At 35.8% G+C, this 14,926-nt stretch overlaps 1 protein-coding gene and 1 pseudogene across 1 annotated transcript; one reads left to right on the top strand and one right to left on the bottom strand.

Moving 5' to 3' along the window:
* Nucleotides 1-800: 800 nt before the first annotated feature.
* Nucleotides 801-5,585, bottom strand: LOC142632177 (glyceraldehyde-3-phosphate dehydrogenase, cytosolic-like). The gene is made up of 12 exons (XM_075806589.1): nt 5,489-5,585; nt 5,338-5,361; nt 5,108-5,208; nt 3,798-3,913; nt 3,593-3,692; nt 2,576-2,722; nt 2,402-2,462; nt 2,212-2,309; nt 1,957-2,099; nt 1,694-1,777; nt 1,348-1,437; nt 801-1,155 (listed from the first exon to the last, which is right to left on the bottom strand). Exons 1-12 carry the CDS (start codon nt 5,490-5,492, stop codon nt 1,107-1,109), a joined length of 1,017 nt encoding a protein of 338 aa, XP_075662704.1. The 5' UTR covers nt 5,493-5,585; the 3' UTR covers nt 801-1,106.
* Nucleotides 5,586-6,276: 691 nt separating this feature from the next.
* On the top strand, nt 6,277-9,440 carry LOC142633025 (L10-interacting MYB domain-containing protein-like; annotated as a pseudogene).
* Nucleotides 9,441-14,926: the final 5,486 nt, after the last annotated feature.

Raw genomic sequence — 14,926 nt, 5'->3', positions numbered from 1 at the left:
CGAGTGTAAAACGCATTACATTAATAAAATTTAATCTGTACCACACACTTTACATCAAAAATTAGCTTTAATTTCATATCTAGACTAAAATGCACGGTCTTATACAGTTGCACTTCTTTTAGAACAGCTGTAAAGACCTTAAAGCCAAGCGTCATTATCTGACCACAAAAGGATTAAGAAGAATGTGATAATGTTCAGAAATATCACAGAAACTCTAATAGTATTTTTATAACCGAGAATGACCATTTCATGACAGAATTTCTATTCACTCCAAATAGGAAAAATGATTTTTCAAATAACATGACCCGTGCTCCATAAGCAGATAATCCAAACGAGTTGAAGTTTTGGCTGATTGATTGAGGCCTTGCTCAGCCTCATTTAGATGTACAAACTAAGACAAGCAAAGACTGCACAATGACATGAAGTTAATGAACCATACCGTGCATTCACCATGTCCTTGTACCAAATTTCTTTTTGTTTTTTCACTGTGTTACGGACCTACTCTACAAAGTTCTCGGCACAATTTGCTTATAATCACTATCCCATCAAATATTTCCCACTTTTTATCTTCTTTGGATTCCCTCCTAGATTACCTAGTTCGCTTATATTCTAAGACGCTTCTAAATGACCTCTCATAGGAATCATTTCAACATCATACTATCTTATTTGTTAAAAGTGGGATGAAAATTTAAAAATTAAATTATTTTAATTGGTAAAAGGTGAGGGAGAATAAAAAAATAAAAGAGAGAAGAAGCTAAACTCATGAATGACACTTAGGAATCGGGTTAGGGAAAGGAGCGAGTAATAAATCCTCAGAATATTATAACAATGCAAAACACACTCAAGCATGTAATATCCAAACACCACTTCCTCAAAGAGAAAAGGTGAAGACCTAACCCATCATTACACTGGTCCTAATTCACATATAGAGATAAGACTTGGTTGAACACCACCAAGTAGTTCTTGAAAAAAACCATTTTATTCTCACTTGCCGCCATTACCTCCCATGCCTTATACACTCGCATATAGCGCTGCTTCAGAGAAAAATACAAACTACAAACTCACAACATTGCAGTCTTCACTTGGATGCAACATGGTCAATCAGGTCAATGACACTTGGATGCAACATGGACAATCAGATCAACCACACGTGAGCTGCAAATACCATAAAAAGTGCAACATAAGCAACACATTCACCATGCTTCTCCAATTTTTTTCCCTCTAATTTTGCCTCAAAAGAAATGAAACTACAATACACCAATATGGGACACTTTTTTTTTTTATTAACACAGTGGACACGAATGTTCTGTGATCTATCCAAGAAGGAAATTGAGTTTGAGTAAATACCTGTAACCCCACTCGTTGTCATACCATGACACGAGCTTAACAAAGTTGTCATTCAAGGCAATTCCAGCCTTTGCATCAAAAATACTTGACCTGAACGGTTAAACAAACAATCAATAATTTGGTAAATTTCACCGAACAATGCAGCAGATGAGATACAAGAGAATAAAGTGTTCCCTCTGTTAATGGGACAAGAAAATAAACACTGAAGATAAGATCATAGAAAAAGGCCCAATAAGATCAGATATCTTTTCCTAAATTTGAAAGACAAATATCCACAAATGTCAGGCCAGTTTCATATTCCAGTTGTGGGACAGGCCATTAAAAAGATATGTACATTTATCCATACCTGCTGTCACCAATAAAGTCGGTGGAAACCACGTCATCCTCGGTGTAGCCCAAGATTCCTTTCAATTTCCCCTCAGACTCCTCCCTGAGAACCACCAAAATCAAGAGAAACACAAGATGAGAAACCCCTCACCACACAATTCTCAGAAGGTAAAGCAGCTTAACATTAATCACCACGTGTCCCCACGGTTCACATGGCAATAACACGTACCATACAAACAAAGATAATAAAGCATATAGCACAAAATTATTCTCCACCCTTACTTGATAGCAGCTTTAATTTGATCATAGGTTGCCCCCTTCTGCAGCCTCACAGTGAGGTCAACCACTGAAACATCTACGGTAGGAACACGGAAAGCCATTCCAGTTAATTTCCCATTCAATACAGGCAACACTTTTCCAACAGCCTTCACATAAAAAAGAAATGGAATTAGTACTTCAAATATTATGACCCAGATACAGATCAACCAAAACCGTACACATAACTACAACTTAACACAGAATGATAAAGGTCCATACCTTAGCAGCTCCTGTGCTGCTAGGAATAATGTTGAAGGAAGCAGCTCTTCCACCTCTCCAGTCCTTGCTAGATGGCCCATCAACAGTTTTCTGGGTGGCTGAATCAGAGAGTATAAAAAATGAAATCAAAATTAATAGATGAAGCAAATTCCTGAATAATAGCTGAGAAAACTGACAATAGTAGACCCACCAGTGATGGAGTGAACAGTAGTCATGAGACCCTCAACAATGCCAAATCTATCATTAATAACCTGCAAAATCGATACAAGATAAATTAAGACAATAAAATGATTTCTAATGCAACTAGTGCCAAAATTGGACAGTATTGCGTAAAATGAAGTGTGAGATAATTTGATAGAAGAACCTTTGCAAGAGGAGCCAGGCAGTTGGTAGTGCAGCTAGCATTGGAAATGATGTTAAGCTCAGGCTTGTACTCATGCTCGTTGACACCCACAACAAACATGGGAGCATCCTTGCTTGGGGCTGAGATGATGACCTTCTTTGCACCACCCTAACAATCAAACCAAGCCAACTCGAGTAAGATAACGGCATCAAGGCCATACTATATTCAGAGAGATTATAAACATGAAAAATGAAATATAAGACCAATATTGGGCAGGCTAACACAACAAATGCCAAAATGATTTACATTGACTAAGCAACATGTAGGGCTGTAAGTGAAGAGAGCTGATTATAAACAACTCAGGTTTCACTCAAGAAAAGACATGTTTGTAGTTGTTATTTGGCAAATGAAACAAACTAAAGCCCATGTTCAAACTCAGACTATTAGATAATCCAAGCTCACAGATGATACTAATGTTTATGTCTTATGTATTCATGTAGATATAATTACATGGCCTTGTAACTGGATAGTGTAAGATTGTAAATAAGCTCATCAGAGATCAAATTATATTTATAATTTATTTATAATACAAAAAGTCCATCTTAATACTAAAAGGTTAGTGAATCTATTTTTTATTAGTTCTGAAACAAAAATAATTCTATCTAATTAACTCAAATAATCTGATCTCAATTATAATTTGATTGATCATTTTTAATCGTGGTGTTCCCTATAAGTAAGGAAATAAAAGTCAATTAAGTAGATTGTAAACAAGCTCAAACTTGTTTGACAAAAAATTGAACCAAGTTTAAGCATGTAATTTAGCTTAGTGATGATCTTGAGCTCAGCTAGTGTTCAAAATAAAATTAAATGAACAAATTATGACATGTAGTATTTGGCTCAGCCCTAATTATGTGCTACAAATGATGGGAGATGGCATAGTGAGGGGGTGGTTTTTGCAAAAGTAGGTTGGAATGAAACTATAAACAAAAATTATATGATAGAAGAGTGGCAGTGGCAGTGGCAGTGGCAATGACAAACCTTCAAGTGAGCAGCAGCCTTTTCCTTGTCAGTGAACACTCCAGTGGACTCTACAACGATATCAGCTCCGCACTCACCCCAAGGAATCTCCTCTGGGTTCCTACAAATCGTTCAAATGGCATTTACAACCATAATCCGCCAACACATTTTCAAGACATATCGATTACAATTGCATTCATTTATCACAGACAGTCTAGAAGAGTACCTGACACCAAAGACAGTGACGGCCTTCTCGCCAAAGAGAAGAGTCTTAGAGTCCTTAACCTTTATATCATGATGCTTCCACTGACCGTGAACTGTATCATACTTGAACATGTAGGTCTACCCCACACAAAACACACAAGGAAAAACCAAAAGAACCCCATTAATCAATACACACAGAAAATGCAAATAACTCCTAGGATCACTATCAGTTTATATTTTATAGTTCTCAGGTACTAAATTCTACGGCAAAAATGCAGAAAAACACCCCCCCCCCCAAAAATAACATGTGCATTTATGCGTGCGTTTGTATAAGCAGCGTTTTGAGTTTAAAATGATTGTTTGTAAAAAAGTTATGAGGAGTTGTGGTTGCAAAACAGAGCTTTGGATTTTTTAGAAATGCTGCTTTAAGCTCCCAAAACGTCTAACCAAACAGACCCTATATATGGATGTCTATTACTACTAGCAATTCTCACATAGTTTCCAACTCAAACTGAGAAGCTATGAATTTTTACTATTTACCAGAAGAAAAAAAAAAATCTTTAGAGCTAACCAAACAATTGTATATCATCCCAACTAAAATAAAACCGTCCAGAGCGAGCGCGCACACACTAAATATACATATATATATATATATAAATATATATATACACACGCACATATAGACATATTTACACACATATATGCATATGCTATATATAAGAGGATTCCCCCCTTCAAAAATACCCATAATTTCATTTAGAAATAAGGTCACAAACATCAAATAACAAATTTCATTTTAAATTCAAAATCAGAATTCCTAAAATTAAAATTAAAGATTTTTTTTTCCATTGCCGATTAAAACAGAAATTACAGTTACTGCTTCTCTTTAGAGTTCATCCTTTTTATTTGTTTGAAAAAATAAATTATATATATTTCTAAATTATGATAAATACAAATTATTAACCTTTACCCAAAAATATAGAAAGAGCCTATGAGCACGCTCTAAGCTTTTGTGTGTGTGTGTGTGTGTGTATATATATATATATGTATATATATGCATGTCTATTACTACTAGCGATTCATACTCAAACTGAGAAGCACCATTGCTTACTATTCACTGAACGAAAATCTTTATTGTTAACCAAACAATCCTATGAAATCCAAACACATCAAACTAAATAAAACGAGCCAGACCAAAAAAATTTAAAAAAAAAACTGAGCACTAGACTAAGCAGTGAACTACATAATCTCAAAAGCTCAAATATCAAGGTCAATTTCATGAACAAAATCCACTGATCCAAAGCCAATACACAGCGATTTCAAAAGTAATACCATGTAATCGGTAGTGATGAAAGGATCGTTAACAGCGACGAGTTCAACATCGTCTCTCTGCAGAGCAACCCTGGCAACTAAACGTCCAATTCTTCCAAATCCTAAAAATTTTCTCAATTTCACACAAAACATTTCCAAAATCCATCAGATCCAAATCGAAAGAAGATGAACAAAAAAATAATAAAAATCAAAAAATTCAAATCGTTCAAAAATATAGTAAGATCATATACCGTTGATTCCGATCTTGACCTTCCCTGTAATTTAAAACACCAAAAAAAAAAAAAAAAACAGTGAGAATCAGAGATCGTAGCGATTCAATATTCTATGAAATTCGAAAAATGAAAAAAAAAAAAAAAAAAAAACTGAAATTGTTGCTATTACCCATGGCTTTGTTAAGAGAGAGAGAGAGAGTGAGTTATCTGAGTGAGACTGTGAGAGTGGTTGAGATTAGTGAGAAATAAGAAGATTTTAGGGTTTAAATATTAAATATAAAGATGGGAAATGGGAGACCGGGAACACCGGTAGCTGTGGGATTATTGCCACGTCACGGTTAGGAGAGTTCTAGGCCCAAGATTACCTGACACCTGGAGTACCAGGTCGGTAGTCTAGAAGTTTTGTTTTCCTGACCTTCCCGACAGAGTCTTTTTTGAGCCCATTTGAGAACCCGAAAAAACTCAAGTATTCCCGGTTCCCGCCCCGAGTTGGACCCATATTGGGAGAAAAATTGGTATTTGATCTTAATTTACAAATTGATGAAGAGGGCGTTTGGATTGAACTTATTCCTGCATCTATGTGTTTGCGTTTGTGATATGCAGGGACCCACGCGTACCAGAAGCACAAAACGCGCTGAGGGAAACGCAGGATGAAGAAAAGAAAAGAGCTGAAACGCGTGGATTCAACTGTTCATGGACACCTTCTAAAAACAAAAGAGCCGAGACGCACCGTTTCACTAAAAGCTCCAACGCATGCATGATGAGCTGAGACGCACCGTTTCACTAATAAGCCCATCTCCATCTCAATGCTCCGTCCTGTGATGACAACGGTGCGCACACCTGAAGCCATCTGATCGCACAAGCCCAGCTCCATCTCATCAAAACGGTGCGCTCCTCCTCGTTCAACGGATATTTTTCTCTTTAGCTTTCTTCTTTTCTCCCAACTACCCTGGCAGAATGTGTTCAAACCTCTTCAATGCTCCGTTCGAATCATCTTCAATGAACTCACCAACCACAAAACCATCAAAACAGAGCAGTGCACATGGTAGAAGAAAGCCCATTACGTGGAACTCTCTCAAAAGACCCCCTCTGCTCTTCCTTCGCGCGAGCAAACCTTCTCTCCGCTTGGGACATCGTTGCTGCCATTGTCTAGCTCTGCATTCACGGGTAAGTTGCCTCTAATTTCTCATGCTCTCTCATCTGTTGGTGTGGTTATAATTTGATCCATGAGGCTTCATCAATCTGTGGTTTTGTTTTTCTTTTTTTGTGTTCATCGGTTGTGTGTGGTGTTTCTGTTCAACGTTTGTGTGTGGCTGTTTTGTGTTTTCCATGACACTATAATGTGGGTTTCTTGATCCTTCGTGTAATAACGCATGTAAATTTTCTTCCTACCTCTGTTGTATATAAATGTATATGTGAGCTCAGTTTGCATTTTTCATGTGGGCATGCCTAACTGATTATATGACATGCACATGAACTGTTTGTTGAAATGCCTCAATGAGTATAGAAGGAAGTTGTAGCAAAAATGGTTAGGGAGAAATCGAAGGACGGTGCTAGTAATGATCCGAGAGCTGATTGGAAAGACATTAAGGAACTACAAGCTTTTTGTGAGTTCTGTGTTGTTCAAGTCCTAGAAGGCCAGAGAAGCGGAGGATTTCTAACCAAAATTGGGGTTGATGCAGTGATTCAGCAGTTGGATAACCATTTTGGAAAAGTGGTGACTTCCCTGTAGATTAAAAACAATTGGGATCATTTGAAAAAAGGGTGGAAGCAGTATAACGAGTGTTTTGACAATGAGAGTGGGTTGGGTTATGATGCTAGCACTGGACTGCTTCAGGCCACTGATGAGTGGTGGACCCGAAAGATTACGGTTTGTCTCTATTTCTCTCCCGTTATTTATTATTGTTCAAAAAATTTATCACAATCTTTGTTTAGTTCCAATTTTTTGATATCATTTTTTTTCTCTATGATGAAGCAGTATCTCGTTGATTTGCTTGGACTCGTCCAGAAGGCTCCTGAAAGTACTCTGACGAACCTGTGGGAGCAGGAATTCACTCAAGTGGTTACCGGTGTGGTGCCTGCCACAACGCCTCCGATGATAAAGTCAGTATCGAAGAAGATAATGATTGAAATACCAGAAAAAATGATTCAGGTGGTGATGTTGTTTTTTTATGTACCTTGTATTGGTGTTGTGAGGGTTTTATATACCCTTGGGGATTGTAGCCGTTGGAGTGTTAATGACTCCCTGATAACGTCTCTGGTGGAGTTATGGACTTTAATGCGTTCCCGTCGGTTCGTCCAGCTGGTCTTGTAACGGTTGGAGCTTTATTGGCAGCATTGAATGGCATTAATTCTTTTTGATGACGCGGATACTGGTCATGTTCGTCCGTGAAGGCAACTTCGTCTATAATTATCCTCGTCAGTTCTGTATTCGTCAGTACCATCACTCTATGCAAATGTTAATGCTTTGTTATTCACTGGAATTGTTTTAGGGACCCATGAAATATCTCCAGTCCACAATTCAAATATTACATTTTGGCCAAACTTCTACTTCTCTTATTGTGTTTGCTGTTTTTATATTCAATTCATATTCTTATTGATTTCTTCTAAAGAAAAACCCATATATATATATGTACTGTCCTATTATTTGAGCTACACTTAAAAAGAAGGAAATTATAATAAAGATTGTAGGGCATCTAAAGTACTCTAGAGGATGCTCAAATTCCCTAAACCTCCAAAATAACCAACACAACAGAACTTGTTCCACATACATCCCATCAAGAGATTAGCTAGAAGTCTTAAGGCCATGGCTCATAATGACAATGCTAATGTTAAATAATCCCAAATTCCTAATTGAATGATTGATAATCATCTCAACGGAAGTATCTTTTGTCTGGTTCTAGTAACTTTGTTTAGTGCATCACTAGTATACATGTGGATATTCCACTTAAGAATAACAGCCATTGCTAATGAGATATAGGACAATAGATTGAGCCAAAAAAAGAAAAGGAAATTGAAAGACTCATGCTCACTTGACTTGAGCATCCAATTGATGTAATCAACAGTTAGTCTAACACTACTCATATTGCCAAAAGACTTTTTCCAAGTGATTCTGACGTGGTTCTGAAGCAATAAAATATTCTAAGAGCAAGAATGTTAAAAAGTTTATTTGGTGATTCCTCACCTTCATCATTTTAATCCTAGTCTTGCTGAACTGTTTATATATTGGATTACTACGAAATTTATCAATCATGACATGTTTAGGGATCCTAAGCTTAAACCTAGGAAGCTAAATGGTTGGTAAACCTGTGACATATTCCCCTGTTGTTTAAATCAGTTCCGGTTAATTAGTTTGAATGCAATACTGAAAATATTCGCCTCAATAGAAGAAACAAGAATATGCAAATATGAAATTTGTCTATAATTTAATGCCAATCTCTCTCTATATATTATTGTGTTCTAACTACTGGTTCTCCACATGTAGGCATGTCCCAGTACAAAAACCTTCAAAAATAAACGTTTGCCGAATCGTGAGGCGATGAACATCATGTTTGGAGGTACAGTTGCAATGGGAAAAAATGCATTCTGCACAAGTGGTCAAATGCCAAAGGAAACCACCGAAGGTTCTGGGGACTCTGTTGATAGCACACAATTTGTTGATCCCCAATGTGAACCTTTTCTGATTGTTGACGCAATGGAGGTTCAAGGTCCATCATCGTCGAGGGCAGGACCGACAATGACTAAGGGGAAAGGCTTGGCAACCAATGTCCACCTTTTCAAGCCAATTTGCAAGAAATCAAAAAAAAAAAAAAGCGTTCAGTTGCGCAAGAGATGTCCGACTCTTTGAAGAGCATCTCAGAGGTTTTTCTTGAAAGTAGGAGTGTAGGTACCCGAACACCATTTGCTTCCACAAAGAATCGCTCAAAGTTAAAACAATTCTGGACATGGTGTTGAGTCTTCCCGGGGTGCACTCGGGTCATTACCTTCATCTATTCAGCACCGTCTACTTCATGGAAAAAGAGAAGGGTAGGCACATGTTCGCAGCGCTTTGCGATGACAAGGACATCCAGCTGAAGTGGCTAGAAAATGAGTACCAAAGGCACCTTGAATTTCATTTTTAGTGAAGGAAAGGGGATTGTCTCGATAGGATTGGTGTTGTAATCGGATTTTCAATGTTGTACTTGTTGCACTATGTGAATTTTGTTTTGTTTTTATTGGTAGAAACTAAAATGCTTACCAATGGTGTGTATGTAAGACAATGGTTACCAATTAATTGTCATGAATATCTACGTATGCTTACTTGTTCCGTTTTCTTATGCTTACCTATTGCTTTAATTTTTTATTTTTTATTTTTCATATGTCCTAATATTAATATTATCGAATTTGGAAGGAAAGTGACGGAAACTGTTTTTTTTTTCTTGGGAACCAAACAAAGCTGGATCTTTCTTAATTTTCTAAATTCATTTTTTGTTTCAGTTATCTGATATTGAAATTGGAATATTTATATTCTGTGCAGGACCGTAAGGCCAAAAATTCTTGGACTAATAAGAGTTTTGCTTCAGAGATCTCTGCTTGGACGTGCATAAATGCAATTCTCTGCATAACTTCCGCCTTGCCTCTCTCAGCTTTTTGCTTGCATGGGGTCACTTCTCTCTCTCTCTTTCTTCATCATAATTCTAGGCCCTGTTTGGATACTGAGAAAAACAGAGGAAAAGAAGAAGAAAAAAATCCAGGAATTTTGAGATTTCGGGTCTATACATATTCATTGTTTGTGATCCGAAGGGAAAAAAAGAACTTAAGTTGAAAGCAGGTTTAATAACTTTTGAATTTTTGCTTGCAGAGAAAATATATGAAAATTAAAGGAAAGGAAAAAAAAATCCTTCAAATTTGAGAAAAATATAAGAATCTCTGCTCTGCTTGAGATAGTTTTGCAAATTTTGGTATACTGTGAGATTACAAACAGGAAATATATAAGATTTGAGATTCTAACTTGTTTTGTTTTCCTTAGCTTTCTTGTAGTTTACAATCAAAAAAAAGGAAAACTTTCTTGTAGCTTATAGTTGCTTTGTTGGTTAAGGAATCTTGAGGACTTGTGTTTGCTTGTTCAGAAACATGGAAACATGTTGGGGAGGACCTTTTTTGTGGTTTGTTAATTCTTTTCTTGGAGTTTTGGGAAGTTGTTTAGTCTATATAGATATGATTTATATTATTTGTATTAGGTATTGGGGGATCCTATAGCAATAGCAGCTATGTATTGTAGGTGTTGTTTGATAGCCAAATCGGAGAGATGCTTTGGGAAGAAACCCTGCTGTTCATTTGTAGTGCTTTCAGGAGCGTATTTGCGCACTCTTGTGCTTTTGATCAAGGAAAAGTTCAAGGCTAAATGGAAGGCTCTCGCGTAAGGGAAAAGAAATTTTTATTTTTCCTTCTTTTTTAGTTTGCATAGAAAATAGAAATGAAAAAACCTGTGGCTTAAATTGAGAATATTTAGCTCAGGCAATGATTGTTCTCAAATTTTTTTTTTTTTTTTTAATTTCAAATGCTAGAGTGAGAGTTGAGTTGATACTTGGTTTTAATCAACTTTGTGGTTAAAACCTGAGTTCCAACAGAGCAGAGGCTGCCTTGGATGCTATACTAAACCCACACCAATGGGTGAACCATCACAGGGGCTGAGAAGTCATGGTATATATGCGAGGACACATCATGAATTAAGCTCATGTGAGATATGCATGATACATGTGTGGACATGGAGGGAAACTTAAAGGAGACTCCATATTGCTAGATGACCTGTAAACAGTAAATATGAAAGGCATTTTGGGGCCCAAATGATGATCTCCATGGTTTTTCAGGACCTTTGTTAGGGTCCCTTTTTAATAATCTGGGCTTGTCTTGAATATATTCCAACTACATTGTTTACTTTACTCTAAACTATTAAGTTTTTACGAGCACTATCATGACTCATGATTAATTTATAATGTTCATTCCACCATCTAAAATAAGTTCGGAACTAACAAATTAGTAGATTTGTTGGGTGATGGAGTGAACTACAAGACATAATCAAGACACATGTTTTGAGGTTAAAATAGAACGAATATGAGTCTCATGAAGTGAAAAACTCAAAATTGCTTCTCACATTCATCACTCTGAAGAATAACATGGCATGTGCTGATAACAAAGTTTTGGAGTTTGGAGCATTTGCCTGTGGTTTGCATTATTTTGGTGATTATGTTGGTCATGAATATCTACGTATTTTGTTCAACCTGTTGCTTTCTTATAAAGATTCTTTTGGAGGAAAAAAGAAGAAGTTTGTGTTGACTAATATGCATTTTTCACCTTCTTAGCTTTGATTTATTTTTATGCCTGATTGGTTACTGAGAAAATGCCTGATAGAGGGAGACCCTAAATTTTGAATGTCAAAAGTCTTATTTAAACTCTTTTTGAACTAATATATATCAATATTAAGAGATGCAAACTAATTAATTTAAAATTTTATTTTTTAAGATATAAGAATTTGTATGACTCCACAAATAAATTATTTGTTAAAGACAATTTTACAACTCCAGATATCTTGCATATATAATAATATTTTCTGAAATTTATATAATAAATTTTTATAATTCCACAAATCCCACATTGAAGCCCAATGCCACTAGAAAAAAGAAAAGAAAGGGGTATTGAGTTTTTGAAAATGTTATACTCACAAATTTTTGGTAAAATATTTTTACAACTTTTAAACACAAATTTTTTTCGGTCAATAAATTTTTTTTTTCCAGGTTTGACAAAAATTTTGATAATGAAACAATTACTTAAAAAATGTTTTTAAAATATATTTTACAATGAAAGAAATAGAGCCACAGTGTTTTTTTACGACAACTGTTCGCATTTTTATAGATTAGATACACACCTAAAGTAAAATATACCATTATATATATATATATATATATATATATATATATATATATATATATGTAATTGTTTGAAATAAAAATAATGGGTATATCTTAGCATAAATTTTATGAACTATTTATAAAATAGGTGTATTCTTCTTGAATCTCTATCATAGTTTTCATTTTATACAAAACTTCAGTGTAAAATCTTTCAAGTATCGACTGGACTCCAGTCCTCAGATGACATGTTGAGCGGAAAATCTTCTTTGAAAAGAAATTAACCCAGCGCAAAAAAAATGCAATACAATTCTCTACCAAAAAGAATCACTTTGAAAATCCTCACCTTGTTTTCGTAGATTTTCTTAGTTATCAATTACCTTGATTTTGTAAATTTTCTCAGTAATCAAACAATAGAGCAAAAAAAAAAAAAAAAAAAACAAAAAGATTAGTTTTCTCTATTATCTTAAAATATATTAGTAAAACCAGTGCTTATATTATTTTCTGATTTTCAGGTTTTCTTGTTTTTGTAGCATTAGATATAGTTCGTATGTCAAGGCTCTGAATTTTAAGATCGATATCTTTTAGATCATTGTTCAATACCTATAAAGCAGTCTCAAGGTATACAAAATGATGGATTTGCTAAACGACTCATCTGATACCCAGCACCAGTGAGTTTTTGTAGTTTCCTCTGTCGATGTGAATATTCAATTTGTATAAATCTTGGATACGATTTGGATTGTTAATTAATTGGTACCACCATAGTTTGACCCTAGTAAAATAAAGTTTCAATAACGTTTAACAATTTTTTTTTTAGTATTTGTACATGCAATTAAAGTCGGTAAAATATGCAAGGACAATGACTTCGACATGAACGACGACATTGTACTCGTAGCATATCTAGCCGGGTGCGCATGTGCAGTTTACGTGGAGACCTATATGACCAAAGTACCATTGCATACGAATATACAAACAGGGTATGAATGGGTATTGTATACATTAACTGGAAATCCTGAAAAATGTCGAAGACATTTTAGAATGTCAAGCCATGTGTTTCGACAATTGTGTAATACATTGCGCCAGTATGGATATAACGGTACCAGAAGAGTTTGCTTGGAAGAGTCTCTAGCAATGACATTGGTGGTACTTGGTCATGCTGAGGGTAACAGATTAGTGCAGGATAGATTTCAGCACTCAGGTGAGACAGTGCATCGACACGTGGTTAAGGTAGTTACATTGTTAGCCACCGTTATGGCAGCGGACATTATCAAGCCTGATGATCGTACATTTCGGGACGTGCCAGAGCATATTCAGCATTCAAGTCGATATTGGCCACATTTTAAGGTACCTTGTGAATTTCGTATCTTGACTTTATTTTATTAAAATTATCTTTATGTTCATACCACGTATTTTATTTCACATGGATTAATTTTTGTGGCAATGGTTAGGGTTGCATTGGTGCGATTGATGGGGTCCACGTCCCCGTGGTCGTACCAGTTGATGAGCAACACCCGTACTATGGCAGGAAGGGGATCACCACAACAAATTGCATGTGCGCATGTGACTTTGACATGAAGTTCACATTCGCATGTGTTGGATGGGAAGGGTCAGCGCATGACACGAGGATTTTTTTTAGCTGCCTCAACAATGAGAGTTACAACTTCCCAAAAGCTCCAGCTGGTTTGTAAATATGTAATTTAATTACAGTATTAAAGTATGTATTAATGTAGTGAAAATGCTTATGTATTAAACGTGTTCATTTGCAGGAAAGTATTATCTAGTTGACTCAGGGTACCCTATGAAGAAAGGGTTCCTTGCACCATATAAGGGGGAGAGGTACCACATCCTCGAATTTCAGCCTCATGAAGTGCTGCATCGTCCAGAGGAGAGATTTAATTATCTCCATTCATCACTCCGTTCGGTCATAGAACGAACTTTTGGAGTTTGGAAGAATAAGTGGAAAATTTTGAGAAGTATGCCACAATTTCATATACGCACTCAATCGTACATCATTGTTGCTACAATGGTTCTTCACAATTTCATTAGAGCACATGAGATAAACAATGACGTCGAACGTTTCAGATCTACAGGGGGCACATCTGGACCTAGTGAGAGTGGTCATTACGATCCCGTGGCACATATGATCTCAAGCTTGGACGAACCTGAGATGAAAGAGGTTCATGACAGTATCACAGCATCGATATGTGCGGACCATAACTGATTATGGTGACTATTATTTTTGTCACAATTAGTATTTTTGGTGTGGTTGAAAATACCATTAACATTATGGAAATTGAATTTGTGCGGACCATAAGTGAAGCCGCCCGAACTTCTTTTATGTAATACCAGTTGTTTTTGTATTGTAGGTAGGTAGAACTGAGCTAATCACACATGACAAACAAAGATGAAATTCTAAAGTCTAAACCAACAAAATCTAAGGGTCTGTTTGGGTAAGCTGTTTGAAAATGTGAGTTTTTAAAAATAGCGTGTTTAAAATGTGCGTTTGAAAAACAAAATTTTGAAAATTACAATAAAACGTTTGGTAAATTAATAATAAAACGTTTGGTAAAAACGTTTGCGTTTTGGTGCAAATTACCAAAAAGGACTAAAAGACTTAATTTTGATGTTGATGTTATTCTATCATTTTTTAAGTAGCTCATGAAATTAGTGCTTACCTCAAAAGCCTTAACTAATTAATCAATACTTGAATTTTTTTAATGTCC

Source organism: Castanea sativa, chromosome 4 (assembly GCF_040712315.1).
Source record: "Castanea sativa cultivar Marrone di Chiusa Pesio chromosome 4, ASM4071231v1".
Classification (NCBI taxonomy): Eukaryota; Viridiplantae; Streptophyta; class Magnoliopsida; order Fagales; family Fagaceae; genus Castanea; species Castanea sativa.
The sequence above is the reverse complement of the archived record's forward strand: the minus strand, read 5'-3'. Positions and strand labels throughout refer to the sequence as shown.